Source organism: Gadus morhua, chromosome 10, assembly GCF_902167405.1.
Source record: "Gadus morhua chromosome 10, gadMor3.0, whole genome shotgun sequence".
Classification (NCBI taxonomy): Eukaryota; Metazoa; Chordata; class Actinopteri; order Gadiformes; family Gadidae; genus Gadus; species Gadus morhua.
This window is the reverse complement of record NC_044057.1, coordinates 15,942,470-15,968,231: the sequence shown is the minus strand read 5'-3', so window position 1 is coordinate 15,968,231 and position 25,762 is coordinate 15,942,470. Positions and strand designations below refer to the sequence as shown.

The 25,762-nt window shown below is 46.6% G+C and overlaps 4 protein-coding genes across 5 annotated transcripts; 1 reads left to right on the top strand and 3 right to left on the bottom strand.

Annotated features, from left to right (window-relative positions):
• Positions 1-11: 11 nt before the first annotated feature.
• On the bottom strand, positions 12-5,117 carry med19a (mediator complex subunit 19a). 2 transcript variants are annotated; one of them, XM_030368473.1, is made up of 6 exons: positions 4,655-5,117; positions 2,479-2,601; positions 1,376-1,509; positions 1,032-1,128; positions 468-562; positions 12-348 (listed from the first exon to the last, which is right to left on the bottom strand). In XM_030368473.1, exons 1-6 carry the CDS (start codon positions 5,052-5,054, stop codon positions 283-285), a joined length of 915 nt encoding a protein of 304 aa, XP_030224333.1. In that variant the 5' UTR covers positions 5,055-5,117; the 3' UTR covers positions 12-282. The 2 variants fall into 2 exon arrangements, with proteins under 2 accessions (XP_030224333.1, XP_030224334.1); XM_030368474.1 differs by having other exon boundaries at positions 2,479-2,598; positions 4,655-5,016.
• Positions 5,118-8,161: 3,044 nt separating this feature from the next.
• Positions 8,162-10,257, bottom strand: pmf1 (polyamine modulated factor 1). The gene is made up of 5 exons (XM_030368477.1): positions 9,973-10,257; positions 9,781-9,886; positions 9,326-9,426; positions 8,978-9,173; positions 8,162-8,336 (listed from the first exon to the last, which is right to left on the bottom strand). Exons 1-5 carry the CDS (start codon positions 10,155-10,157, stop codon positions 8,277-8,279), a joined length of 648 nt encoding a protein of 215 aa, XP_030224337.1. The 5' UTR covers positions 10,158-10,257; the 3' UTR covers positions 8,162-8,276.
• A 12-nt stretch (positions 10,258-10,269) lies between these two features.
• Positions 10,270-13,372, top strand: LOC115552407 (thioredoxin-related transmembrane protein 2-B). The gene is made up of 8 exons (XM_030368476.1): positions 10,270-10,546; positions 10,903-10,963; positions 11,218-11,331; positions 11,799-11,875; positions 12,011-12,117; positions 12,363-12,428; positions 12,553-12,682; positions 12,960-13,372. Exons 1-8 carry the CDS (start codon positions 10,358-10,360, stop codon positions 13,101-13,103), a joined length of 888 nt encoding a protein of 295 aa, XP_030224336.1. The 5' UTR covers positions 10,270-10,357; the 3' UTR covers positions 13,104-13,372.
• A 134-nt stretch (positions 13,373-13,506) lies between these two features.
• zdhhc5b (zDHHC palmitoyltransferase 5b) lies at positions 13,507-25,562 on the bottom strand. The gene is given in 13 exon segments (XM_030368469.1): positions 13,507-15,697; positions 16,550-16,986; positions 16,988-17,548; positions 19,200-19,306; positions 19,770-19,878; positions 19,981-20,113; positions 20,285-20,376; positions 20,784-20,886; positions 21,414-21,586; positions 21,692-21,849; positions 22,066-22,187; positions 22,688-24,086; positions 25,325-25,562. Coding segments are annotated over 12 exon segments (2,250 nt in total). The 5' UTR covers positions 22,837-24,086; positions 25,325-25,562; the 3' UTR covers positions 13,507-15,591.
• Positions 25,563-25,762: the final 200 nt, after the last annotated feature.

Here is a 25,762-nt window from a genome sequence, read left to right as displayed (position 1 = left end):
TAACAACATAGTAAAAAGTAGAATCCAAATTTTATTAGAATTTGAAACGGTGTAAAGACAAAAATGGAAAAGCAACAATCATTCATACTTGACAAAGTATCAATGGCTTTAGCCTTCTACACTGCTCTGTAACTCAAAAACAATACAACCACCATACACACTGCAGTAATACATCATTGCAAAAAAAACAACAGCCACGCATTCATTTAGGAATACTTCAGAAACACACGCATACACACTCCCACACACACACTCAAACCCACACCCACCGGTCTCCCTGGTCTATCTCAGACTGCTGCTGTTGGGCTGTGAACAGGGGAGGCCGGGGTGGTCTGGGCTGTGGCGGTTCTGGAAGGGGGAACAAAACACAGTCAGAACACCGGCATCGTCACGACGACAGGGCAGTACCGACAAACCGCTTGGTTGGATGGGTGGGTGGGGGAGGACCAGAGAGAGACCGCGCTCACCTTCTTCTTCTTCTTGTCCTTCTTCTTCTTCTTGCGGTCGGGGTCGTCGTCGCGCTTCTTCTTCTTCTTCTTGGGGTCAGAGTCTGAGGGGGTCTCTGTGGCGGAGCAAACAGAGCGGATCAGTGGACCTGAAAGAGCACCACGGCACTTAGTGTGCTTATTGATGTGTGTGTGAAGATGTACGTGTGTCGTAATGTGTACAGCAGAGGATTTGTGTGCATGAGGTTGTGTGCGGGTGAGGCTGTGTGTGTATGGGGACGTGAACGTGTGAAGTTGTGTGTTTTTGAGGCTGCGTGCGTGTGAGGCTGTGTGCACGTGGGGATGTGAGCACTTGAAAATGTGTGTGTGTGTGTGTGTGTGAGAGGATGTACTGTATGTGGGGTCTGTTTGTGAGGTTGTGTGTTTGAGGATGTGTGTATTTGAGGTTGTGTGATTGAGGAGGTGTTTGTGAGTGTGTGTGTGCGTGTGAGGCTGTGTGTGCGTGAGGCTGTGTGTGCGTGAGGATGTGCGTGTATGTGAGGATGCGTGTGTGAGGATGTGTGTGTGGGGACGCGAGCGGTGTACCTTGTGGTATGGGGTCCTGCGGTCGATGGTGCTTGTGCTTGTGTTTGCTCTTCTTCTTCGGAGGCTGGATGTGCATCAGCCTGTATTGCTCCGGGAGCTGAGACAGACACAGAAAATACACACATCGAATCATCAGTTCACATGGGTCAACGGTGCCTCACAGCTAGACTGCCTTCCTATGTTATGTTCCCAAAGAGGTCAAGGTGCAGTCGGTCTTACCGGCATTGATCCATTCATTTATGTTTGAATGACGGGTTTTCCCATGCAACATTTTCTAAAATCGACAAAATGGACTATTGTGCTGGCTTGTGCAAAAGACAGTGGGAATGCGGGCCTGTTCGTACCGGTCCTGTGTGGAGTCTGAAGCCCGTGAGCAGCGCCCCGGTCAGGGGGCTGAAGGAGTTCCCACACACGGGGGGCTTCTCGATCAGGGAGCGCAGCGAGCTGCCGTCCTGCGTGCCGGGACAGTCGATCATCCCTGCGGCGGGGAGGGGGGACCACAGAGACAGAAGAAGAACCACACGCACGAGGTAAGACAGGGGGGCAGTGGTCTAAGGCCCGATTATGGTCCCACGCTCACGCAACGCAAGGGGGTTACAGACCGTTTAAATCCTTGCGAACCCTCCTTGCGTCCACCACAAGGGCCTGACGTGCGCCTCCCAAAAATGTTAACCCTCGTCGAGGCGACGCAGCCGCAAGGGCTGTGATGGGTCCGCTCAATAAAACCCAACGCAGAGCCAAAACGGGTTCACGACTGCGTCGAAGCGTCTGCGTGGTCCTTGCGTTGTGTGACGTGGGACCATAATCAGCCCTTTAGGATGCAGGACTGGTTGAATGGCAACTGGAAGGTCGACCCACCGGCTCATCCAGGCCGGGTGGCGAGGTGTACCGGAGGCTCTCAGCGCCGTTAGTGTGTATGATTTGATGAATATCAGGCAATAATTGTAAAGCGCTTTGCGTGGTCACTGGATAGAAACGCTATATAAAATGCCATTTACACATATATAGTCAAAACTAGTCGTTTAATCGACGAGTTGATCTGAAATGTGTCGTTATAATTACGATAATCAATTCTTTGTTTTAGTTGTCAGGTCTTAATACCAAACACTGAGCAGTCAATAGCTTCAGAAATGCCAATATTGTTTCCGTTTTAAAACACAGCTTTCCTTGGCTGCTCATCGACGAAAGCAATAATTAAAAACGCTAACTTGGTCCTACATGGTAGGGTGAGCATGGCCTCATGCATTCATCATCGTAGACAGCATTGGATTTTTTGCAGTGTCTCACGCTAGGTTGGGTCAAGGCCGGAAGTCAAACCGTGGGCCTCTTGCACGGCATTGCTAGCTAGTTTTAGGTACATTTAGTAAAACGGCATTGGGAGGAAATAACAGCCGTTTTACAAGACGTAAACCTATCAAAATGACAACATGCAGTCACAATAACCCACCAGGCAGCTCTGGCAGGAAGTTGCTCAGCTTCTCCTTCACCTTCTTCCCACAGAAGCGGTTGTAAGCGTGTTCCAGGTTATAGTGTGTGATGAGGTTGGTGTTGCCCGTCAACTCATTGCCTACTGGAAGACACAGACCAATAAAAAAATACAACCATCACATTTACAATGCATCACAATCCCAATTGCAAAATATAACCATCACACCTAAATGTATGCTGGAAAGATAAGCAACTATTGCTGCCAGTCCAGTCTTTAGGCTAGTAGATGCTCTATCCATCATACATCTGGGTGGACGGACACTCTTACTTGTGATGTCACTAAGGCACAGTGAAGGGCATATTTTGCAACGGCTTGTAATGGCTAATCACACACACCTGGTGGTAAAATAGGGGCCCACGCAAATATGCTTTTATCGTTTCCCAGAGGGTAACATAGTATCTGGCAACTGTCTCATTGCCAGCACAAAGTCAATTTGGGTAGATAGGAAGGCAACAAAATCTTTGTCAGACAGAAGATGTGAATAAAGTCACCAGGTGCATTGTGGAAGCTCATTGTTTGGTAAGCAAAGCATTGCCATTGTCACTGGGCTCTGGTCAGAGATAATGATGTCCATATATTTACTAGCCCTCAGCAGGGGGAGGAGGGTCTGGTCCAGCAGAAAATAGTATATCCTGGAATAACAACACCCAGTACTCCTGGATAAGGCCTTCATAGTCTCTGCTGATTTACTCAGTGTACCAGGTATGGCACACTCTAAGTCGAGAGCATAGTTAAAGTCACCCCTCAGAATCAGTTGGTGGCTATCCACCTGAAGTTTAGAAAAAAGTAGGGCTGGGTTAAAATATCGATTCATCAATGCACTGCAATTTATTTGTTCTCGATTATTATATAGATTATTTCCATTAAAAAAAGAAAAGAAAAAAAAGAAGCATACTCAGTCATTGTAATCTAGAAGCGAGTATGCTTCAATGTACATGGCCTTTGACATTAGCCCATGGTATGATTATTACTTTTATGCTGCAAGTTTAGCTCAGGAACAATACTACACAATGGTGTATTCCCTTTTTGCTAGTTAAAGCACAAAGCACAATTGAATCGATATCGATTCAATTGGATCAATATCAAACCAAAATCGAATCGGATCAAGACCTAAATAATCGAATTGAATTGAATTGTGAGGTACCTGGCAATACCCAGCCCTAGAAAGAAGGTTGCTGAAGATTTAGCGTTATCCCAGTTAGGGGCGTAAACACATGCCAGTACCACTGGTAAGTCAACCAGATGACCGTGAACACTAATACACAACTTTATCAGAGATAACCTTTTATTGCACATCCCTATGATTGAGAATGGGGATGTGCCATGACATTGAGCATTGCATTTAGAATGGAAAATCTGAGGATGATCCTTATTGAGCAAGTGTGTTCCCTCAGTCAAGAATGCTATGTCTGTTTACAACTTTAAGTGTGAAAACATCTTTCTACACTTACTGGGTGATTAAGCCCTTTGGTATTTCAATTTGAAAACTTAGTATTTACGAATATCAACAATGAAATAATAGGAGCCTGACCAGAAACAGCAGAACACATTCTGTGAGGAACAATTCTCTGTATGGACAGCGCGGAGGTAGAGTCGAGACATGAAAAAAAACGAAACCTAAACGACACGAAAACCCTTTGCTGGCCGCCCCTCCCCTGTTGAGATATATAGGTATATAGGTATGTGTATATATAGGCCCCCAATGGCACAACATATCTGATCAAAGCTGACCTAAGGAGGCCGAGCCCCAGCAGAACTTCATGAACCCAAGAGTAAAATGTTGCTGATAAACTTAACCGTAAACAAACCAAAAACACACCCATTAAATGCCGAATCTAGCACCAGGGGATTTCCCCACATGGCGTGGATAATGTCGGACAAACTACATATAATCAACATTGATCCTACTTGTATCAGACAGTTTACTACAAGCGATTTAAAAAAAACCTCTTCCTCCACCTTCCAATCGTGGAAACACACCAGTACAACACTGGCAGCCTAGCCTGTGTGGCTAACCTAAACAACATCGTACTATGCATTTACAACTTTCAACAAATGCGTATTTTTAGGCAAACGTAATGGATAGAAAACAGCCTAAAGGTTTAATAACCCTAAATAACATGAATAACCGTACCAGGAAGCTCCCGTAACAAGTAGAAAGGTTCATTCATGGCTCCAGGCTTCCGGAGGACGGGCCCCTCATCCCCGGGCTGCGGCGCTAGCTGACCCGGCATAGCGACCTGGTTTTGCGGCAGAGGAGGAGTAGGTTTTCCCGGTCCAAATCCCAGAGACGTCGAACCGGGCGGACCCTGGGCTTCATTTTGCCCGTAGAGAGTTGAAAACATTTCCGTCATATCTATCTCAAGTAATACATCTAGAGAGAAAACACTTGTGCCTTCCCAGCTCGTATTGTGTGACAACAAGTGCTCGCTTGTCACGCTACCCAGCGTATTGGACAACACTAGCGTAATGGACCAGATTATACCGTAACGCCAGATGTAGAACAACCCTCTGAACAAAGACAGAAAATACATGGTGAACCTTGCGAGGCAGCTGGATTCACTACATCACGTGCATACGAGAAACCATCCTTCCTGGCTTCAAGTTACTGGGAATGTGGACATGAATTGGGTGATGAAGGAGTGGAAAGATAAGGGGTTATGATTGTCTCCCTCATTATTTATAGAAGATCATTCAGTTGGTAAAGGGTTTTGCAAAAAGATTGCATTCAAGAGTTAAATGTAGATAGGTAACAAATGGGAGAAAAATGTAATACGGGAGATGTCAGATGGGTTGCTGATCCGAGCTGTTCAGGTAAAGGCACTGCACATGTCTAAACCAGCAGCTTGCTATGGATTTAGCACAGAACCCCCAGTACAACACAGCAAGCACCTATTTGACACAACTTAAATATTGTTAACAACCTTCCAGTATTCTGATGCAGGAGGAATTCTTAAGAGTGAACAGTGAAGTTGTTGATATAAAGACCCTTTTTCTTATGCAGATAGATTCACAAAGCCAGTTTTTGATTACATGGGTTGTTTTATTGAGACCGATGACTGAGTTGGGAACCTGCAGCAGCCCAGACTGGAACAAAATGTCACACCACCATAAATCCGTAGGACATTAAAGTCTCTTTCAACACGACTCCAGAGATAGGATGTCAACTTAGGCTGCTCACTGTGTTGTACGTGAGTTGAACGATCAGAAGTGAAATGGTTTTGCTATGCATGTGTGATCCTCACTGTCTGGTGGGGTTTATTTTTCCCTGCTCAAATTTCAAATTGAAGCATTAATCATAATGTGGCATTGTAATTTGTCATTGTAGAACAATGAGACATGAGTAGTTAAAAGCCATAAATTGTTCAGATATAGCATTACAAGTAAATACAAAAATAGATAACCATATTTTTGTTTTTATTGTACAATGTGGCCCCTTAAGTAAGCATCTAAAGGACTTGTGGAGTTTTTGGAGCATTTATATACTGCCAATGTGTGTGACTAGGATACATCACTGCTCTATAGTAAATTGACTATATTCACGTCAGCACCAAGAGACATTTTTAGCACTTATTTAGAATGAAAATCAAGTCATTTTCGGCCCTTTCATCCATACCTTCAATTAAACCTCATCCATCCCCACAAATCACTGTAGGTACTTCAGTATTGAGAGAAGGTTCAAAATAAGGAAATGCTGTGTACTCTCTGCCTGCTTGATCTTTAAAGACCTCAGCCTCTCTGACAACCTCAACAGGGACTACTAGCATTCTCTCACTCTGCCAAGCAGCCTGATGGATGGACCCATGAAGTCCGCCTGAAAATTGCTACTCACATAGAGGACATTCACCTTAATAACTGTTGATATATCAACAATATCGAGTTGTCAATTTGAATAAATGCGACGCGCTAACTCTCAAAATCGCATTCAACCGGCATTTTCTCTTCTCTGCTCTGCGTGTTCTGAATATCTTCAGAGGCTGCGAGCAGCTTCGATTCCTTTTGTTTTGTTAGAGCAGAACTGTGCGATGTCGAAATGCCCAGTTTGCTCAGCCTTTTAAAAACTTCCTTCTTCGCCCCGCCGTGCATTAGGACACTATCAACACAGTATGCAAAGGCTGACAGGCGCGGTTCCCTTCCTCTCAAAGCTATCGCGGCAGCAGCACAAGTGGAATGGGGAGACCGTTTGGTGATTTTAGAAAATATAGAAAACATGAATGGGGACAAACGCTCAAGATCCGACAGCAAATTTGCAAATGTAAATGCCTTTAAATCGGCCGCGGATGACCGCCACAGCATGAAGCCCTTGTATGGGTTACAAAGTAGTTTGCTCTCATCCTCTATGACTTTAAGGACATTTTCCTTGAGTCGTCCAAAAAGTTCTTTATGTCGGACAATCAGATTGGCAGCCGTTCTCCAATTCTCCTTTGTGATGTTTTCCACAATCCCTGCTATGTTGGCTTGGCATTCCATCTTGTCACCCTTTGGATTAGAAGGGTAGTGAATAATAACCTGAAAGACATATCAAAGGGTTTATTAGTAATTGACAATTTATGTACTAAAGCAAAGTGATATGTTATGTTGTTTACATCGTTATTTATAGTTTTAGAATTGTTATGTTTGGTTGGGATACTTGCAACTACTTTCCCTGGGGTCCAATCTGACATTTATTACTGACCATCCCACACTTCTACATGTATTTAGGATCAACTTTAAGCGGACACTACATTAAATTCCCATGAACAATATCATATTTATAGTTACATTCTTCTTGAATCTCTAACCCTCCCATAGTACTTAATACTTAATAGCCTTAGCTCCATAAACCGGGAATAGATCTAATGTTCTGGCTACACACATCGAGCAGATATGTGCTCGATGTGTTGATATATAAAGCAGTATCAGATCTACATCACAAGATCTACAGACTCTCACCTCCGTCAGACTTCGCCTGACCGGCATCTCAGCAGTTGGCCTCGACAATTTAGGAGTTGTTGTTTCGGTACAAAGTTTTTTATTAACATAATTTGTGGTCTCTGAAGGTGAGCGCTACCTGGCCCGTTTCTCTCCACTGACGGGAGGGATGCTGTGAACTCCGGATATCGCGAGACTAACTTCCTCGCCAGGTACCCGTTCCTCTAAGGAGGAAGATGGTGTTTCTGGCACACTTTCTTTCTCTGCTTCATGCCATTTTTTAAAAACGGCAAAATCCTCTTCTATTCTTACAACCAAGCGAAAGCATGATCTACAAATTCGACCCGATCTTGAGTTGTCATTAGACAATGTTAACCCCAATGCCATTAATCGTTCGTTAACACTTTTCTCGTTTGGTACCCTCCTTAAAGGAAATATCTTTTTTGTGTTCGAAAGAGTGCCTTTAATGCGCAAATTTCCCTTACAAAGACGGCAAAAGTCTTCCACAGACATGATTGATAACAGTGTTAGCTCAGGCGCTCTCCTAGTACGTCATATGGTAAGGGGATGGGATAGGAGGTGATTGACAGGTGGTACATCCAATCACCTACCAGTATTTTTTAAAAGGGCCGGCCTTTTTCCAAACAGTGGCCAGTCTGCCCAGACGGTTCTGTCACAAACCAGAGCCGTTTAGCCATTCATCTCTTCAGGTGAAGACAGCAGCCTGGGACAATATCCGTGTATTTTATTATGATTCTTTTTTTTATTTAACATCAAAAAAGGCATATGAAACTACTTCATCTGTACAAATAAACCAATTTACATTTCTCAGAAAGAAAATAACGTCACACATCATAGGTATCAGCTGGAAACGCCAACAGCTTCTCGGATTCTTTTACAGATTCCTAAAATAAGAAGAAGAAAAAAGGGATGTTAACATTGTAAAGTCATGCGTTGTACTTCTATGAAATATTTGCCAAATTTATTAATCTTTAGTCTTATTGGAACTAAAGCTATATTTTATTTTCTTACCTGTTCGAGCATAAAACCAAAGGATTGATAAAAATGGTACCATTGGTAAACATAACTTATTCAAAACCGTAAAGGCCAGCAGAATGTGCATCTGATGACATTAGTTTGTAAAAATAAAGTTTGTAGATACTACAAACTGTAATTATAAGAAATGCGTGTTAAAAAATTAATTACTCAGTTTACTACTAGTAAACTGACAATACATTTATTTTTAGAAACACACATTTGCAGTGAATTGTGATAAATAATGTTCCTGCAACATTTTTCCTATGCCAATAGGTTGCCAAACACAAATGACCACATAACTGGTTGACATATTTACCATATTGAAAATTTTAATTCTGAATTTCTGTGTCTTTGAATAAATCAACATATCTTAGACAAACATTTAAATCAACAGAAATACTTTTTGTGTCACTGTTTTTGCTCAGCAAGAGCCAATCCAAACTCTGAAAGTAGTAATAGTATGGGATCTCAGTGATGTCCTACTGTAATCCACGAGGTCCGCTCTCACCTTCCACTTGTCCACCGCTGCTGCGATGCCTAGTTCTGTGGAGGCGATGGCATCCCTGCCAGACTGCACCCGCTTGGCCAGAGCGGCGTTCTCTGCCTGGATCTTCTTAATCTCCTTCTGCAGGTGGGCCTCATATTTCAGGTAGTAGGGCATCACAAAGTCACACAGGTCCTCCTCCGGTACTCCACTGGGTCGCCTAGGACATCATGATCCAGGACATTTCATGACAACAATGCAAGGACATCAATTTTTTGTGTTGTCATTATATTTAGGTCAGTTGAACGAGTCTACTACAGCATACAATTCAAACAGGGTACATCGGCAGGAGGGATAATGTTAACGACTAACCATGCAGGTTCTTTGTTGTCTTTCTCAGCTCTCTCCAACTTGTCTAGTTCATCTAGTTTGCATTTGAGCTCTCCCTCCTCCATCAGTTTGGTGATGTCCTCCTGGAAACCAAAGCCATGACTTGTATTTAAGGGACCCTGTTTTACCAGGTGTGAGCTTGATTAACAATCACAAGCAGTGGAAAATCTGCCTTTTCCTGTGCATGCTGGATAGATCAATCTTCTAGCCTAACAAGTGGACAGTAGCAAATGTTGCTGATCTATACATCATACACTTAGGTGGACACTCCTACTTGTGATGACACAGGAAAGGGCCGTATTTTAAACTGCTTGTAGCTAATCACATTTACACCAGGTGGTAAAATATTGGTCCTTTAAAGAAAACAATATGGATGCCAGGCATTAGGTATACAAGCGTACGCATTGCAAAGCACATAAACATCACGTCCTGCCCACCTGGATAGTCCTCTGCAGGTCCGACACGAACTGCTTGTGAATGTCCTCCATCACTTTGGGGTTCCTCTTGTAGAACGGGTGGAATGTTTTGGCGAACCTCTGGAAACTTATCAGACAGACAACGATGTTAGATCATTGGGAAAATGTCTTAACACATCATTGACTAGCTTTATATACCGAAGACTCACATACCTAGCGTCATCTATGTACTTATTGAGGCTTCTCTCCATGACTTTGTTGAATAGCTTCAGTCTGCCAGCCGGCGGCTCCCCGCCCTCACTGTGCCGCGACGACGTAGACACCGGTTGCTCTTCAGTCATCGCCGATGAGTCAATGTTGGTCGCGATGATAGGTTTTGTCTCCGTGTTCTTCTCCATTCTTCAACTGGAAGACGCTAGCTCTGCCGTGTTGTTATTATTTCACAGTGCCCGCCACTTCTACGGAACGCCGTCGCGGCCAAAAAGTGCGAGCGTCTCAGAGCGCAGTTACTTCACGCAGACGCAGAATCGACGTCGGAGTGACTAGTGTGTTCAGCTGTCTTTTCATTCAACCCGCCTGTCACTGCCCGGCTGCAAGCATGGCACTGATCACAGGGCTTTTTGCGTTTTTCTGGCATTTACCCCAAATTTATAAATGGATATTAAAGCCATATTACAGCTTGTCAGTTCTTATGACTGTGGCATTCTTGATTATTCGCAAGGCTCCTGGCATATGCGAACACCTGGCGACGGACCGGGAGGACGGAAACTCCTGCGACTTTGACTGGGTAAGACCAAATTATTTTTAACCTTTGTATCAGTAACTTTAAATTGAGTTTTGATTGCAAAATGACCACATATATAGGCTGTATAATATGTATTTCATATATAAAAAACCCTGTACGATGAGGCCAATCCCGATTAAACTTTTTATCATAAAAAAAAGTACGGAGTAGGCTACATTTAGCTAAGGCCTGTTTAAGGTGTTTATTCTGATACATTCAGATAAAAGTTTTATGGTAGGACGGTTATAGTGATTAAATTACTTTATTTACTACTACTCAATACTTAATCAATAGGCTCCTGAAAAACATAATCCATTATGAATGATGATGTCCATCCCTAATTAAATGTTGACTTACAGAGAGAAGTAGAGATTCTCATGTTCCTCAGTGCCGTTGTGATGATGAAGAACAGGAGGGCTAGTAAGTACACACACACACACACACACACACACACACACACACACACACACACACACACACACACACACACACACACACACTGTAGACACATTGTAAACATTGCATTTGCCACCACACAGACAAAGAAAGGAGTGTTTACCATAAACTGTGGTTTCCTTTGTTTTGCAAACATTGTTATCAGTACCTATACCGACCCCCATACACATCTATCTTCTAACTACTGTTTTCTTATTTTGTCTTCCTCTCTCTGATAGTCACTTTGGAGCAGCACGTTGGCAATCTCTTCTTGTTCAGCAAGGTCGCCAATGTTATCCTCTTCTTCCGACTGGACATTCGCTTGGGCCTACTCTATCTGGTCCTGTGTCTTGGTCAGTAGCCCTTGTCGAGAGTGATCTGAACCATCCGATATCTTTCAGCAGAGTTGTAAGAACGGTTACAGCTCACAGTAAATGTTAAACTGAGCATACAGTGTTGGTGTCAACAAGCTTTTAAAAGTCTTCAGGGACCAACTGCTGTCTTCTACAAATTGTCAGGGTGGTTTTGAAGTCTTGAATTCAAGTCGATTTTAGTTGGATATCCCTTAGTAACGCTAATGCTACGGCCACACCAAACGCATTACTCGCGTTGGATAACGTGTGTAACGTGCCTAACTTGATGCTTACAGTCTCACAGAGGCAGGCTCACCTTAGCCCTCCAATCAGTGAGGAAAGGGTGAAAAGCTGAGATTACCTGCCTGGTTCTTCGTGTTGTGAATCGTCCTAATCGTGAAGCATTTTGCTGTGTGTAGATATATATATTATATTTCAAGTCCTATCTTTCTTATGCTCTTTTTCAGCGTTTGTCATGACCTGTAAACCACCGCTCTACATGGGCCCAGAGTACATTAAGTACTTCAGTGACAAAACCATAGACGTAAGTGGCCGTATTGGTCTTAAGTTTAAGGGAAAGTTTTCTAAAGTTAAATAAAAAATGAATGAAATCTGTTCTGTAATATTTATATCATATAGTGTGTATAATATATTGTATTATCTTAAATGTTTTGATCAGGACGAGCTGCAGAAGGACACACGCGTCACCTGGATCGTTGAGTTCTACGCCAACTGGTCCCCAGAGTGCCAGTCCTTTGCCTCCATGTTTGCTGACCTCTCACTCAAGTAAGAGACCTTCTTCTCTCCTCTCCCTAATAGATTACCGATCACAAGCACCCTTTTCGTTTACTTAGTGACTATTTAATTGCTAACTAAACTTGTTAATGTTTGATTTGTAATGACATGATTTCCTTAAGGCATCTCCAATATGTTTGATTGACCTAACACATTAATAGAGGAACGACTGGGCTGGATCACATGGATATTCTAACAATATGGTTGTACACCCGACCTTCGCCTTTCCCCTGCAGGTACAACTGCAAAGGTCTCAAGTTTGGGAAGCTCGACATCGGACGGTATGGAGAGGTGGCTGAGAGGTCAGTCATCCAGCGTGTTCTCTAGAGCAGGGAAATGGCAGTATCTTAATGATGAGTAGACCATTGATAACAAGCCATATAATATATATGGCCCTATTGTATGGTCTTTGTTCCACCAACACAGGTTCAGGGTCAGCACCTCTGCCCTCACCAAACAACTCCCCACATTGGTGCTCTTCCAAGGAGGTGTCGAGATCATGAGACGACCAATGGTGGACAAGAAAGGCAGAGCTGTGTCCTGGACCTTCAATGAGGTGTGTGTGTGTGTGTGTGTGTGTGTGTGTGTGTGTGTGTGTGTGTGTGTGTGTGTGTGTGTGTGTGTGTGTGTCCCTCCCAACTTTTTAATGTAACTTTTTTTAAACAAATTATACCACCAGGTTTGAGTTTGATTAGCCATTACAAGCAGTTTTGAAAATCTGCCTCATCTGACATCATAGGTGGGCGTGTCCACCTTGATGTATGCCACCTTTAAATGATTGACATGACAATGACATTTAATGACGTAAAACGGTGTCTGTGACCCTCTCCCAGGAGAACATCATCCGAGAGTTCAACCTAAATGAGCTGTTCCAGAAATCAAAGAAGCAGAAGAAAGCAGGAGCAGAGGAGGTGGTGCCGGTGCAGCCCGCGGCTGTGGATCCAGACCTGCCCATCGAGAGCAAGAAAGACCAATGAGCCAGGGAGACCTGGACTCAGGACATGGGACTCGGTACACTATTAACATCACTTCAGGTGCTCATACGGCCTGGATGACTTCTTGAGATTTGACGTAAAAACAAAGCAGTACTGGTCTGAGTGACATCCACATGAGAAACAGAAAGAATGTACAGTCTGCAATCGTGCAGAAATCCTTGTTTTTTATATTATATCCACCTGTGTCTCTACTGCGGCTGGGTCAGTTTTGTTGCCTTTTACCTACCGTATAAAGTAAACCTTTAAATATTGTTCTGCCTTTTTATATGACATGTAATCACCAAAGAGAGCAATGTTTGTAAAGTAAAGTTTGATTGAACAGGAAAAGTACTTCACGCATGTGCACACACACACACACACACACTATCCACACACTTATTCTGAGAACACTTTAAAAACTCTTTAATAAGGCCATATTGGAAATGTCTTTTACATATTCATTAGATATTTGTGGAACACGTTTCATTCTCCGCAGCCCGACAATAGCAGGTTTTTTTTTCTTCTCACTTACACATGAACGTCTATCCAGCCACAGATTGAAATTGTTCAGAGGCTATCAATATTGTTGCCTTCTCAGGTCCTGTTTGTGCCATTAATGCTCTGAATGACGATGACTCCATTTATTAATACGCACGGATTGGTTCAGCACGGCAAACAAATAAAAACCCAACCCTCATGCACACCAAAGATGGCTTCTGGGGATATGGGGGGGAGGAGGGAGGAGGGGGAGGGAAAAACACTGAAGAAAGTAATCTAGGATGGCCTATACCTGCCTCCGTCGTCCCCACACCAAAGCTGAAAGGCATGCAACATTTAAGCCAAGCGAAGACGTTCTAATCTAAACATTTCTCCTTTGCGCAAAAAAAAGCTTTTCAGATCCCCTGAATCCTGACTTACACAGATACTCGACAGACTTCCATCCTGACCAATGTTTTTTTTTTTTATACATTTTCACGGGCAAAAATGTGAACTGTACCTTTTTGAAAATAAAGTATATATATATATATATTTTTAAATATCCAAATTGAAACATACCAAAAAATACTTGACAGAACAGAAGTTATAAAAAAAGAAAGAAAATCATATAAAAAAATGCGCTTGCATCGTTATAAATTGTGTAGAGGTGAGAAAAACAAACACACTTGATGCTCACGTCCCTATTTCACACCCCTAAACCTCCATTGATCAATGATAAACCGTCTTAGTTGATGGTTCCAAACCCTGACCAGGCGAACCTGCTCTGGGTTAGAAAAATAAAGATATGGCCAAATAATTGCAAACCAAAGTCTGGCGACAAGTAGCAGCTGGTTTTGAACTTAACAGAACTACTTTCTTTCTGTCTAATTAAATAAATAAGCCCCTGCTCCCACTGCCCCATTTGGCTGGGTTACTTTTACCATCTTGCCTGACAGATAATGCCGTTGTATATCCCCGCAAGAATAAAAAACCTCAACCTAAACCCAGAAACACCAAAGAAATGACAGTATTTTAAAGCTCAAAACATAATTTGCATAATGTGTTCAGCATAAATGTTACAAGCCTACATTCCACAAAAATATTTGTGCTGCAGTGACTCAAATTCTTTGTGGCTTTTGAAACGTCACTCCATTGTTTTTGCCACTGCGACGGTCGGTCAAGGGTTCGAGGGATGTTACTTGGATACAGATCATATCGAAGCAAGCTCTTGAGTGGCTGATGCAGCCATCAAGTTTAGCAGGCAACACAATATAACTAATTTCAGGAATAATTAAACACCATTAAAAATAATCATTTTTTTCAATACCTGACCATTTGACCCAAGAATTGTAACCCCATTTATACAGCTATAAAACAATGGGTTTAAAAAAATTTACAAAACTAAAATTATACTTTGTTTTGAGGGATATAGATCATAGGACAATTTGAAAAGGTGGACATTGACTGCATCCTCTTTAGTCGTTCTGAGCTTGGATTGGCGTGTGTGTGGTCCAATCAGACCACGGAAGAGGAAGTCAGTGGAAGTCTCGTTGGGGATTCGTTGTCCCGTCTTTCCTCTTCGAGTCCCATTTCAAATGGATAAAGGGATATTTTTTAAATCAGGGGGAGGGACAACTATTGCAACTCTCCGTGTGCATAAGGGAGCAAATGACCGAGAAGCTCCTCAGGTTGTACCGAGTGCGGTCCACGCTCATCGTTCAGTGGCGCCGGCTCTACGGCTCGCCAAGGGGGCGAACGCAAATCAAGTTCGACGTGCGTTCAACACAAAAACGTTCTCTTCCTCTTCCATTTGAGCTGCATGTTTTTTTTTCCCCGCCAGTATCAAACGATGGCAGAGAAGAAAGGCGAGCAGTATTACAAATTTAAGAAACAAAGTACCAGCCTAGTAGGTCCCTGCCAAACAGGACACACAGAGAGTCTGTTGAAAGAGGTGGAAGTGGGTCATCCGTCGGACGTCGTGTCCTTCCTGGTGTGGTGAAGGAACGTCTGTCGCTCAAACCGATATCTCATAGGTGGTTCCTCCGACGCCCGTGACCTTCTTCACCCCGCCCCCTGGTTTGGATATTCCGTGATTGGACGAGCCTGGGCGAGAGGTGGATCTGATTGGGTAGCAGAAAAGAGGGAGGGGAAAGGAGTGGGGGGGGGGAGGGGTTGAGGAGGTGGACATTGGACAAAGGATGGATGACGGTGAGTGATTCAACTTCAGCAAAAAAACACAACGAAATGCTTTGCATACATTAATTGGCAATGATCATCGAATGTAGGATGATTACTATAAGTATGTGAGAAAAAGTAAGGAAGCGCCAGCAGGGGTAGGAATATACAGATCATGCTGGAGGAGCGAAGCTTCTTAGAATTCTAGAAACCGTTTTTGTATAGTTTACGCCATGAATCAAAAAAGGCATCTTGTCATCGACCTGCTCCGAGATGGTCGGACCAGGTCGATGTTGACAAGATGCCTTTTTTAATTCATGGCTTATATAAGAGGCCTTTTTTGACCATCTCGGACCAGGTCTGATGCTTTGTTGTAATAGACTCCCTATTGCCAAATGGTGCCATGCTCATTACAGCTCAATGAATCATGAATCTTGATTAAAGACTTGGAACTATAGAATCCAACTAACTATAGAATCAACTCACAGCAGCAGAGGTTGCAGCACTAAACGGGACAGGACGGGGAAGGGGGGGATGGAGGGAAGCTTTAAATACTGAGATCATGCTACTCATGCAACCAACCCATGCACAGAAACACTTCTTAGACGCAAGTGTGCGGTAGGTACGCAGACACATTACTAAAACACCCAGACTTTGAGCAGGCAGAGAAGGAGGAAGACTCACACAGATCTGGGAGGAGGAAGAGGGTGGACACAAACCAAGAAGGAAGAAAAGGAGGAGAAGGATTAGGAGGAAGAGCAGCAGGCGGACCAGTCTGGCGGCGGAGCTCTACTCACTGCGGGGCCCTCGGGCCTCCTCCCGGCACCCCGGGGCCCGCCGGCCGGCCCTTCGGCTGCCCCGCCCCCGCCGCCGCCGCCGCCTCGGCCCCGTACGACTGCGACTTGCCGAGGGATGGGCCGCGGGGCGGGGGGGACACCGGCGGCTCCAGCGAGCGGGCCCTGGGCGAGGAGGAGGAGGGGGGCGACGAGGGGAAGAAGCTGGGGGGGGATGCGCGGGGGGACCAGGGGGCGGAGTCCTTGCTGTGCTGCAGGAGTTGGTGAGTCTCAGGGGGCCCGGAGGAGGGAGGGGTCGGGCTCACGGCCCGCAGGTAGGCCCTGTGGGGGGAGGAGAAAGAGGCGGAGCCCTGGAACAGCTGCCCCTCCCTCTGCTGGGCGATCTGAGCGGAGAGGAAGGGCGACGTGTAGCCCTGCAGCGGGCCCCCGGCCCCCCCCATGGGGGGGGGGCGAGGCCGCGGCGCCGGCCGCCGCGTGGAAGCCGCAGTGGGGGGGGGGCTTCGGCGGCGACAGCTCGTGGGCCGCGGACTCGAACTCCGGGCTCTCGGAGGGCGTCGGCAGGCTGTCGTAGGACAGGCTGCCGTTGCGGGGCGTCTGATTGGCCAGGCTCTTGTAGCTGGTGTCCGTGGTGCCCTCCGATTGGAGCGTGGGGAGGGCGGAGTGCGGCGTGTGCGCCGTGCGCACGCTGGAGGCGTACGACCCGCCGGCCGACAGCACCAGGGACGACGGGTACGAGGTGTAGGAGCGGCCCGCCAGGGAGTACCCCGACACGCCACCCGCCGCCACCCCCCCGACGTGCACCCCCACCACAGGGCCTCCGGGGCCCTCGCCCCTTTCCCCTCCTCCTCCTCCTCCTCCTCCTCCTCTGCGTGGCCCCGCCCCCCTCCCCGGCGCCGCGGCGCCGTCCAGGCTGCTGGGCTCAGAGCGGTAGCCGGGCTGGCGGCTGGACTGGAGGATGGAGGGAGAGGGCGTGTCCAGACTCTCGCCGCGCATCATCATCATCTGTGGAGGAGGAGGAGGAGGCAGAGAGAGAGAGAGAGCAAGAGAGAGAGCGAGAGCGAGAGCGAGAGCGAGAGCGAGAGAGAGAGAGAGAGAGAGAGAGAGCGAGAGAGAGCGAGAGAGAGCGAGAGAGAGAGCGTGCGAAAGAGCAAGAGCGAGAGCGCAAGAGAGAGAGAGAGAGAGAGAGCGAGAGCGAGAGCGAGACAGAGCAAGAGAGAGCAAGAGATAGCGAGAGATAGCGAGAGATAGTGAGAGAGAGGGCGAGAGAGAGAGCAAGAGAGAGCGAGAGAGCGAGAGAGCGAGAGAGCGAGAGAGAGAGCGTGCGAAAGAGCAAGAGCGAGAGCGAGAGCGCAAGAGAGAGAGAGAGAGAGAGAGCGAGAGCGAGCAAGAGAGAGCAAGAGATAGCGAGAGATAGCGAGAGATAGTGAGAGATAGTGAGAGAGAGGGCGAGAGAGAGAGCAAGAGAGAGCGAGAGCGTGAGAGTGAGAGAGCACGAGAGAGAGCAAGAGAGAGCGAGAGAGAGGGGGGGGGGGGGAGGGGGGGCGGTGAACACCATGACAATGAGAAAAAATAAAAAGGGAATACAAACACAAAACACAGAGATGCAATGTTACCTCGAGGCCAGATAACATAGCCGGGAGAAGTCAAGCAAACAACAGAGGAAAGGTAAAAAAATAAATAAAAGAATTTGGCTTCATAGACAATGGAACAGACGAGGTGGTAGAGAGACAGCGGAGGGGGGACTGGACGCTGGGCGAGTGTGGTACTCCGTCATCACACCAGGGGACCAAGAACCAACCAACCGGACCACCCAGGGCAAGCACTAGATACTGTGGACCATGTCTTGACACACATGTATCCACAGGATGTAGATAAGGACGACACGGATATAATCTAGAACGCATTCCAGTCAACGCCGTCTCGGGGGTAAGGATAGGCCCACAGACACACACACTGAGAGGGAAAAGAGAGACAGTCCGATGGTGACACACACACACACAGAGATGACACTAGCTTAGACTTACTGATAGACTGATGGCCACTGAACGATCAATACAAAGTTTTAAAACAAACAAACAAACACAGAAACAGAACAGGGGTATTGCATTAACCATAAATTATCTTAGATATGGACGGCATAACTCAAGCCCACGTTTCTGTGGGCCAGAATTGGCGAGGTGGTCTCCAAACCACGATGAGCCCAGTGTTGGAGCACTGCTGCTATTTTAACAGCTATCAGGATTAATACATAATTATTATAGAGCTATGGGAAAGAAGCCCCACAGACTTCACTGTGCAAACAAGTAAGTCCCTCACATGTAGCATAAATGCAGCAAATCAGAAGCAGCGATAAATAAAAAGACAGCAAAGTCAGATACATACAATAAACAATAGCTAAGGATTAGGAGCACGAAATAAGCATAATATCATCATTACCAATTTTATTTTCAATACTTTAGTATGCTCTTTTAAATGTTGTGGTGTGAACCACAGCATAAAACATTACAGGTTAATTATAGCAATTTGCGCAATGACTCCCATCATGCACCGGGGCATGGTTACCAGGAAGACAGGAAGATGACTCTACGATTGTATGTGTAATCAGATGACAGTGTTTGTGTGTGTGTATGTATGCGTGTGTGTGTGTATCTACCTTGTTGGGGTGTGCATGTGCAGTGTGGTTCTTTGAAGGGCTGTTGAAGGCCGGCCGGTACTTGTACATCGACGGAGTGGGAGGAGCCACAGTCAGCAGGCTGCTCTCTGTCCGAGGGGAGGGACGGGGAACGGGTGAAGCATGCGTCAGAGCAGTCAAGTAGTCAGTGTAGTACAGATACACTGTTATAAAAAAAACACTGTTGTGGGTCAACCCAAAGGACTACAATGCTGCGCTTTGTGTGTGCCTTGAGGCCGCGAGAGAGGGAGGGGTGTTTACAAGGGAACTCCCTCGACAGCCTGGAGGCAGCGGCGTAAACCACAGAGCGACGTTAAGTACCCATAACACACACACACACACACACACACACACACACACACACACACACACACACACACACACACACACACACACACACACACACACACTTACTTTATGGTCCTCACTCGGTACTAAGGTCAGCTATCGGGTGGTCCTAAACTGCCACTTAACTCTGGTTAGTGTTTAACAGCACTGGCCCCGACGGTGGATGTCGTGTGATGCACCGTGCCCCTTCCTGCCGGCCCTTACCTTCGGTGTCGGCGCGGGGAAGGCCGGGGTACCGCAGCTCCGGCTTTGGAGGGGGCGGCGGCTCAACGTCCGCCGACTGACTCTCCAGCTGCTCCAGACTGCTCTTGGACTGATGCACGGACACACAGACTTATATTATATAAAGTATTTGTTGACTGGTTTTCCTTCAGATAGGGAAATAAAAATACAACTTAACCCGAGGGATCCTTACCCGGTTACTGTGCCGGTCGTTCTGGAGGCCGTTGTCCAGAACCTTGGCCTCTAGCTGGGCCTCGGTGAGGGCCGGCCTCAGGAAGGGAGGCTGCACTTCTGCCTTCTGGGGGCCCCGCAACCGGCCCACGTACCTGACCACGGCACACGCAGATAGCATTAGACGGAAACACTCAGCGCTGTACAGATCTCACACACATCAGACCGCCATGCAACACACGGTCAGAGTCCTAGGCGTGTAATGAGAAGGACACCAGGGGGATGGGTAGGGGGACAGAGAGGCGTGCGGGTTGCAGCACACTGACCTGGGAGCCTGCGAGCTGCACAGCATGTGGGAGATGTTCTTCACGCAGCCGTTGGTGAAGGGGTTCACACCTCCACGGAACTTCCCCGTCACCTGGGCGGAGCGAAGAGGAGTCCTTTAATGTAGCGCGACCCGCGTTTCATTCATCCCCCTCCCCCTACGGTAATCCTGAACTTATAATGATCTCAGAGAGACATTCAAAAGTGATGGTCATTTCTTTGCATACTAGATCAAATTTCATTCATGGGACTGCATTTAGGGTAAGGTTGATGAATGAATTTCTAGTCATGTCCAAGCTCACTGAATTAACTTATAACCAATACTAAACTTCCATACTCATTATATGACATGAACATATATTACGAGAAAAAGTGTAATGTAATGGATTTCATAACCGTCAGAGGAGTGAAACATAAAGTCCTCACTAACGTCACAGTGCTATTTTGGCTCGAGATTGAAAGAGGGCTGATGTGACGCATACAGACAGCAGCCCAGCCTACCTGTTCGTTTGTGGTCCTCCCACGGGCCACCAGCACCATATGAAACCCAGTGAGGCCAGCCACTGGGACGAAGAACAGCCCCGCCACACACATCACAGCCATACTGGGAGACGCGGTCAAGGAGACCCAAAAATGTGAACCGCGACAGCGGACAAACCGGGTAATGGGGGTTGTAGTGACGAGTCATTAAGCGGGCAAGTGGTTTCACCTCAGAGTCAATGCAATTAGCTCCACAAGAGAGCCGCCGTTATGTGTGGCTGGTTCCTCCCTAATGAGTCAATCACCGTTATGTTACGCCTCTTGAAGAATACAACAGGAATCTAATCCAATTATGTAAACAAGTGGCTTAAGGAAGACTAATCTGAATGAATTGAAATGAAGGATAGAAAAATACGCGAGTCGAGAAAGTTGCCGCTTCGGGGAGGTTGGTAACCCGATCCCCGGCAGACAAAAGACGGGTGCTGTTTCAAACCCCCAGGTGTTTAACCTTGTGAAACCAGACTCCAACCGCAGGGGAACCCGACGCCGGCGCTACAGGGAAGGGCATTGCTCCTGCTCAAACAGGTAGCCATCGCCCCTGTGCGTGGCTGGGGCCCGGCTACGGGAGGAGGAGGAGGAGGAGAAGGATACGTGACGGCGGCGTGCGCCGTGTCAAGCTGCTCGCGGTGGTGCAGGACGAACACCAGGCCGAAGCCAAACACGTTGACGATGTGGGTGGTCAACGACAGCAGGAAGAGGAAGAAGTAGCGGTAGTTCCTGCGGCCGATGCAGTTGTTCACCCAGGGGCAGTGGTGGTCAAAGTCCTGCCGGTGGACAGAGGAGTGTCAGTCAGGGGGTAAAGAGAGAGGGGGGGGGGGTGAAGGTTTGGCAGGATGTGTATCTGTGCGTGTGTGTGTGTGTGTGTGTACCTCCACGCAGTTGTCGCAGACGGAGCAGTGGGAGCAGCGCGGGGGCCGGTAGAAGCGGCAGGTGGAGCACCACTTCATGCGCACCTGGATGCCCCGGATCTCCACCGTCTTGTAGAGCGGCGCGCGGAAGTCGTCCTCCTTGTCCTCGTCTTCCTCCGCTGTGGAGTCACACTGAGTTACGCTCCTGCGCTGCGGTGGTTCGACGCAGCATTTCATTTCAGTTGTGCGCGTGAGTGCACGTGGCGTATGTATTGGTGGGAGCATGTGTTGGTGTTGGTGTTGCGCTAGTGCGTAGGTCTGGCCCGCGTGCGAGTGCGCGTGCGTGTGCGCGCGTGGGTGTGTGTGTGTTAGTGCATGCGTGCGTGAGTACATACCTCTGGGGAAGACCCCAGGGTCCATGAAGGTGGCCATGCAGAAGTTGGCCAGAGTGAAGAGGAAGACGACGGCGATATAGAAGGGGATCACAGCGGACAGGTAGTCCGACAGCCACGGGCACCTGGGGAGGACGACATGACCCAACTCAGCCCAAGGATCCACTGACTAAGCCACCATAAATATACATCATCATTCAGCCAACTGACAAACGCTGTCATGTGTCAGCTAACAGGACGAGAAACCAACCACTGGACAAACCGGTTGGGTAAAAGGAGGGTTCGTTTACGTATATCTAGGCGAACAGCCAAGAGACAAGACATGAACATTTCACTGAACCTGTGTTAGAATCGTTGGTTTAATGATGTGTAAGAGGGTGTGTGTGTGAGAGAGACAGAGAGGCAGCAAGCGAGAGAGAGAGCGAGAGGGAGAGCGAGAAAGCGAGAGCATGAGAGAGAGAGCGAGCGAGAGTGAGTGAGAGACAGCAAGCAAGAGCATGAGAGAGTTAGAGAGAGAGCAAGAGAGAGGGCTCAAGAGAGAGAGAGCGCAAGAGAGCGAGAAGTCAGTCAGTCCGTCAGTCACAGACAGAGAGCGCAAGAGCAAGAAAGAGGGAGAGACACTTACGTGAAACAGAAGAACAGCGTGGTGGATCCCACCAGGAACAGGGCGGCCGCCGACACGGGGACGTAGCGGCTGGGTCGGAAGGGGCGGGGCGGAGTGGAGGCCGGCCCACCGACCCCACCTCCGACCCCCCCGCTGGTGAAGCCCGGCATCCCGAGGTCCGGTCACAAACTGATAAAGGGGGGGGGGGGGCGGCGAGCAGGGAGGAGGCCGACCGCCTATCTACTGTGATGGCTTCTTCTCGATGGGTCACCGCGAGGACCGTGACCAGGGGGCCATGGCGGAACCGGCCATGGGTGCAGATCGGAAGCTAAAGTAGGTCCACACGGGGGCCGTCGTGCAAAGCAGCGAACTGAGGGCTCACGGTGAGGGCTTCACCGGTATTTAGAAAAATATTTCCACACCGAAATGATCAGTCCACTTTCCTCCGAAGATTCACATATGCATTTATAATGTGCATTTATAATGTGTATTTTCTGTGCATTGCCATTAAACAAAAAAAGATGTGTGGGTCATTCATAAATAATTATATATGGCTTCCACTGATGACCTTTTTGGTGCAAACTATATTCAAAATATTCTGCCGCAATTCTTACTGTGGCACTTGTGAAACCAAAATAAAGGGGCGCAATAGAGTCAGCCCTTGCATGCACTCCACCCTTAAATCTGCATCAGTCAGAGTCCAGATTGTCCCTCACGCAGAGCATTTGGAAATCAATGGCAAAAGTTAGCACATGGCCGGCCTCCAGTCTTAAAGCAGAAGCAAGCAGAGTGAGGCCGTGGTCAGAAGCCAGTTGAGGGAGGGAGACTGAATCAAGCTGAGGGAGCTCAGTGTAGTAGATGATAACTTCTGGGCTTGTGCAGAATGTAAGGGGGCAGGGGGGTTTAGGCACTGAGGGGATGGCTGTGAAGATACCTTACAATGGCAGAGACCCGCTGGTCTCAACTTTAATAGCGGAGGATGAAAAGAAGTTAAACAAAAAATATATATCTTTAAAAACAAAACCAACCAGAAATGTTAATAACGAAAAAATTATAAAAATGTCTGCTCAACCCTCGTTGCATTCAAAAATACAATTCTCTTCAGAGGGCTGGTCTCTGGTGGACCTTGGGATCGTGTGTCAATGCGCGACTGGAGTCAACTCAGTCCGAACAGCGCTGGCAGGAGCGTGGCCGGGGAATCACTGTAGACGGCCGGGTCTAGGTGCCGGGACCCATCCCATCTCCAAACTCTCTGCAGAGAAGCCTCCTTTCCCATCATACGATTTGGAAAAATAAATCTTGTGCTACAACATGGTCGGAAAGTCAAACATCCACATCCATCCAGCTTTTGCTCTGCCTTTAGTCGTCGGCTTGGTATTGTTTTATCTGTTGTTTTGAGTCAACAGACTATCTCATGGCCCTAGGAAGAAGAATATCACAATTGAGTAAATAGTACTGACTCAGTTAATATTAGAAGCAGCGCACATACATCCTGGAAATGTAGCAGTTATAAAGATTTGAAAATACCATATCTACTGTGACACTGCATGTGTATTACAATATGCTTAAAACCTATGATAACATACATAGTAGAACATGAATGAGGATAAGGATAACGCTTAAAAACCTGTGACCAAAACTAAAGGGGAGTCTTGCATAAAATACCAGTGTAGTAATGCTGTTGCTTACACAATTTTGTGACCATCCTTACCACATACACATAAAACGATTGAGTCCGCAGGACTCAAACGCCCTAAATTAATGAAACCCTCGTCATGATCACAAGTGTTGCGTGGGGCACTACACTAGTACTTTTTAATTTCCTTCCTGCCCATCTAACGTGGACACACCTCTCTTTCAAACACTCACTGTAATTACAGAGCTTCAGCACAACAACAGGCTGACACTCAGTGGAGTGTGACCCACTCAGACGGTGTTGTTAATCATCCCATCAGCCTCACAATAAATCCCCTCCCGACGACAATGGATTGTAATCCTAAAACCTCCCAGTCAAGCAAATCTAGTAGTGTTCAATCAGAGAGCCGGTGTTCAGCCTGTTTGACATGACATTACATTTAACCTAATTTCCCCTACATAACATTCATATTAATGATGTGATCCACGGAAAAATGCGAGGCGTGTTAGGCAGCACCATGAGTGAAACACGGAAGATATATTAGATATGAAATGGAGCAGGTAACCCCGGTGTTCAGCCAGTTTGACATGACATTACATTTAACCTAATTTCCCCTACATAACATTCATATTAATGATGTGATCCACGGAAAAATGCGAGGCGTGTTAGGCAGCACCATGAGTGAAACACGGAAGATATATTAGATATCAATAAATGGAGCAGGTAACCCCGGTGTTAAGTTACAGGCCGGGGCAGTGAGAGAAGTGTGAGCTAGCGGGAGTGGTGGATGATTAACCTCCTCAGTCTGACAGGACACACATCCTAACTTTGAACACATGCTAACGTTCAGTTGCAGACTTAAACGCTGATCTGCTGTGGTGTTATTTAACGGATTGCTTTCATATAGCAAAGCTATTTTGCGACACTGTCTATTGCTTTCCCACAGGAGAGCCCGACAGCTAAAGCGGCTAACACTAAAGCAGCTATATTAAAGCAGCTAACATGAAAGCGGCTAGCGTTACCTGGATATCGTGGAACTTTTATCTCCACTGACCAGTCATTCATCAAACTTGGCGACTTGTATATCCATTTGAGACGTGACGAATAAAAAAAGAACCGGCGAAACACCGCATGACATGCCAGATATTTTGGATGTAGTCGCTGCTTTCTGTCGGGGTGTGTTTAGTTTCGGTCCTCCTTGAACTAGCCGCTAACACGTTAGCTTCCTAGCGAGACATCGGAATCCCGGAAGTGGTCTCTTCTGTCTCAGGTGGGATGAGCAGCCAATCAGGGGTCTGGATTTGTGGCGCTTTCAAGCCATTCGACACTAGTTTTTATCTGGTTTATACATATCAAACTTGATAATCAACTCTATACTCGGTCATATACTCTGTATATATTTTTAGAATACGATATTATATTAGACATGAAGGCCAATTAACATTATCTTATTATATAAA

What these genes read in the sequence shown, in the direction of transcription:
- pmf1 (XM_030368477.1), bottom strand. Translation starts at nt 10,157, where the DNA reads ATGGAGAAGAACACGGAGACAAAACCTATCATCGCGACCAACATTGAC. An exon ending in AAGTACATAGATGACGCTAG is followed by an intron (nt 9,887 to 9,972) that starts GTATGTGAGTCT and finishes CTGTCTGATAAG; the next exon opens with TTTCCAGAGGTTCGCCAAAA. An exon ending in GACAACAAAGAACCTGCATG is followed by an intron (nt 9,174 to 9,325) that starts GTTAGTCGTTAA and finishes ATGATGTCCTAG; the next exon opens with GCGACCCAGTGGAGTACCGG.
- LOC115552407 (XM_030368476.1), top strand. Translation starts at nt 10,358, where the DNA reads ATGGCACTGATCACAGGGCTTTTTGCGTTTTTCTGGCATTTACCCCAA. An exon ending in ACTCCTGCGACTTTGACTGG is followed by an intron (nt 10,547 to 10,902) that starts GTAAGACCAAAT and finishes GTTGACTTACAG; the next exon opens with AGAGAAGTAGAGATTCTCAT. An exon ending in TGTCCTGGACCTTCAATGAG is followed by an intron (nt 12,683 to 12,959) that starts GTGTGTGTGTGT and finishes ACCCTCTCCCAG; the next exon opens with GAGAACATCATCCGAGAGTT.
- med19a (XM_030368473.1), bottom strand. Translation starts at nt 5,054, where the DNA reads ATGTATTTTCTGTCTTTGTTCAGAGGGTTGTTCTACATCTGGCGTTAC. An exon ending in CTTCCTGCCAGAGCTGCCTG is followed by an intron (nt 1,510 to 2,478) that starts GTGGGTTATTGT and finishes TCCCCGCCGCAG; the next exon opens with GGATGATCGACTGTCCCGGC. An exon ending in GCAGGACCCCATACCACAAG is followed by an intron (nt 563 to 1,031) that starts GTACACCGCTCG and finishes GCTCCGCCACAG; the next exon opens with AGACCCCCTCAGACTCTGAC.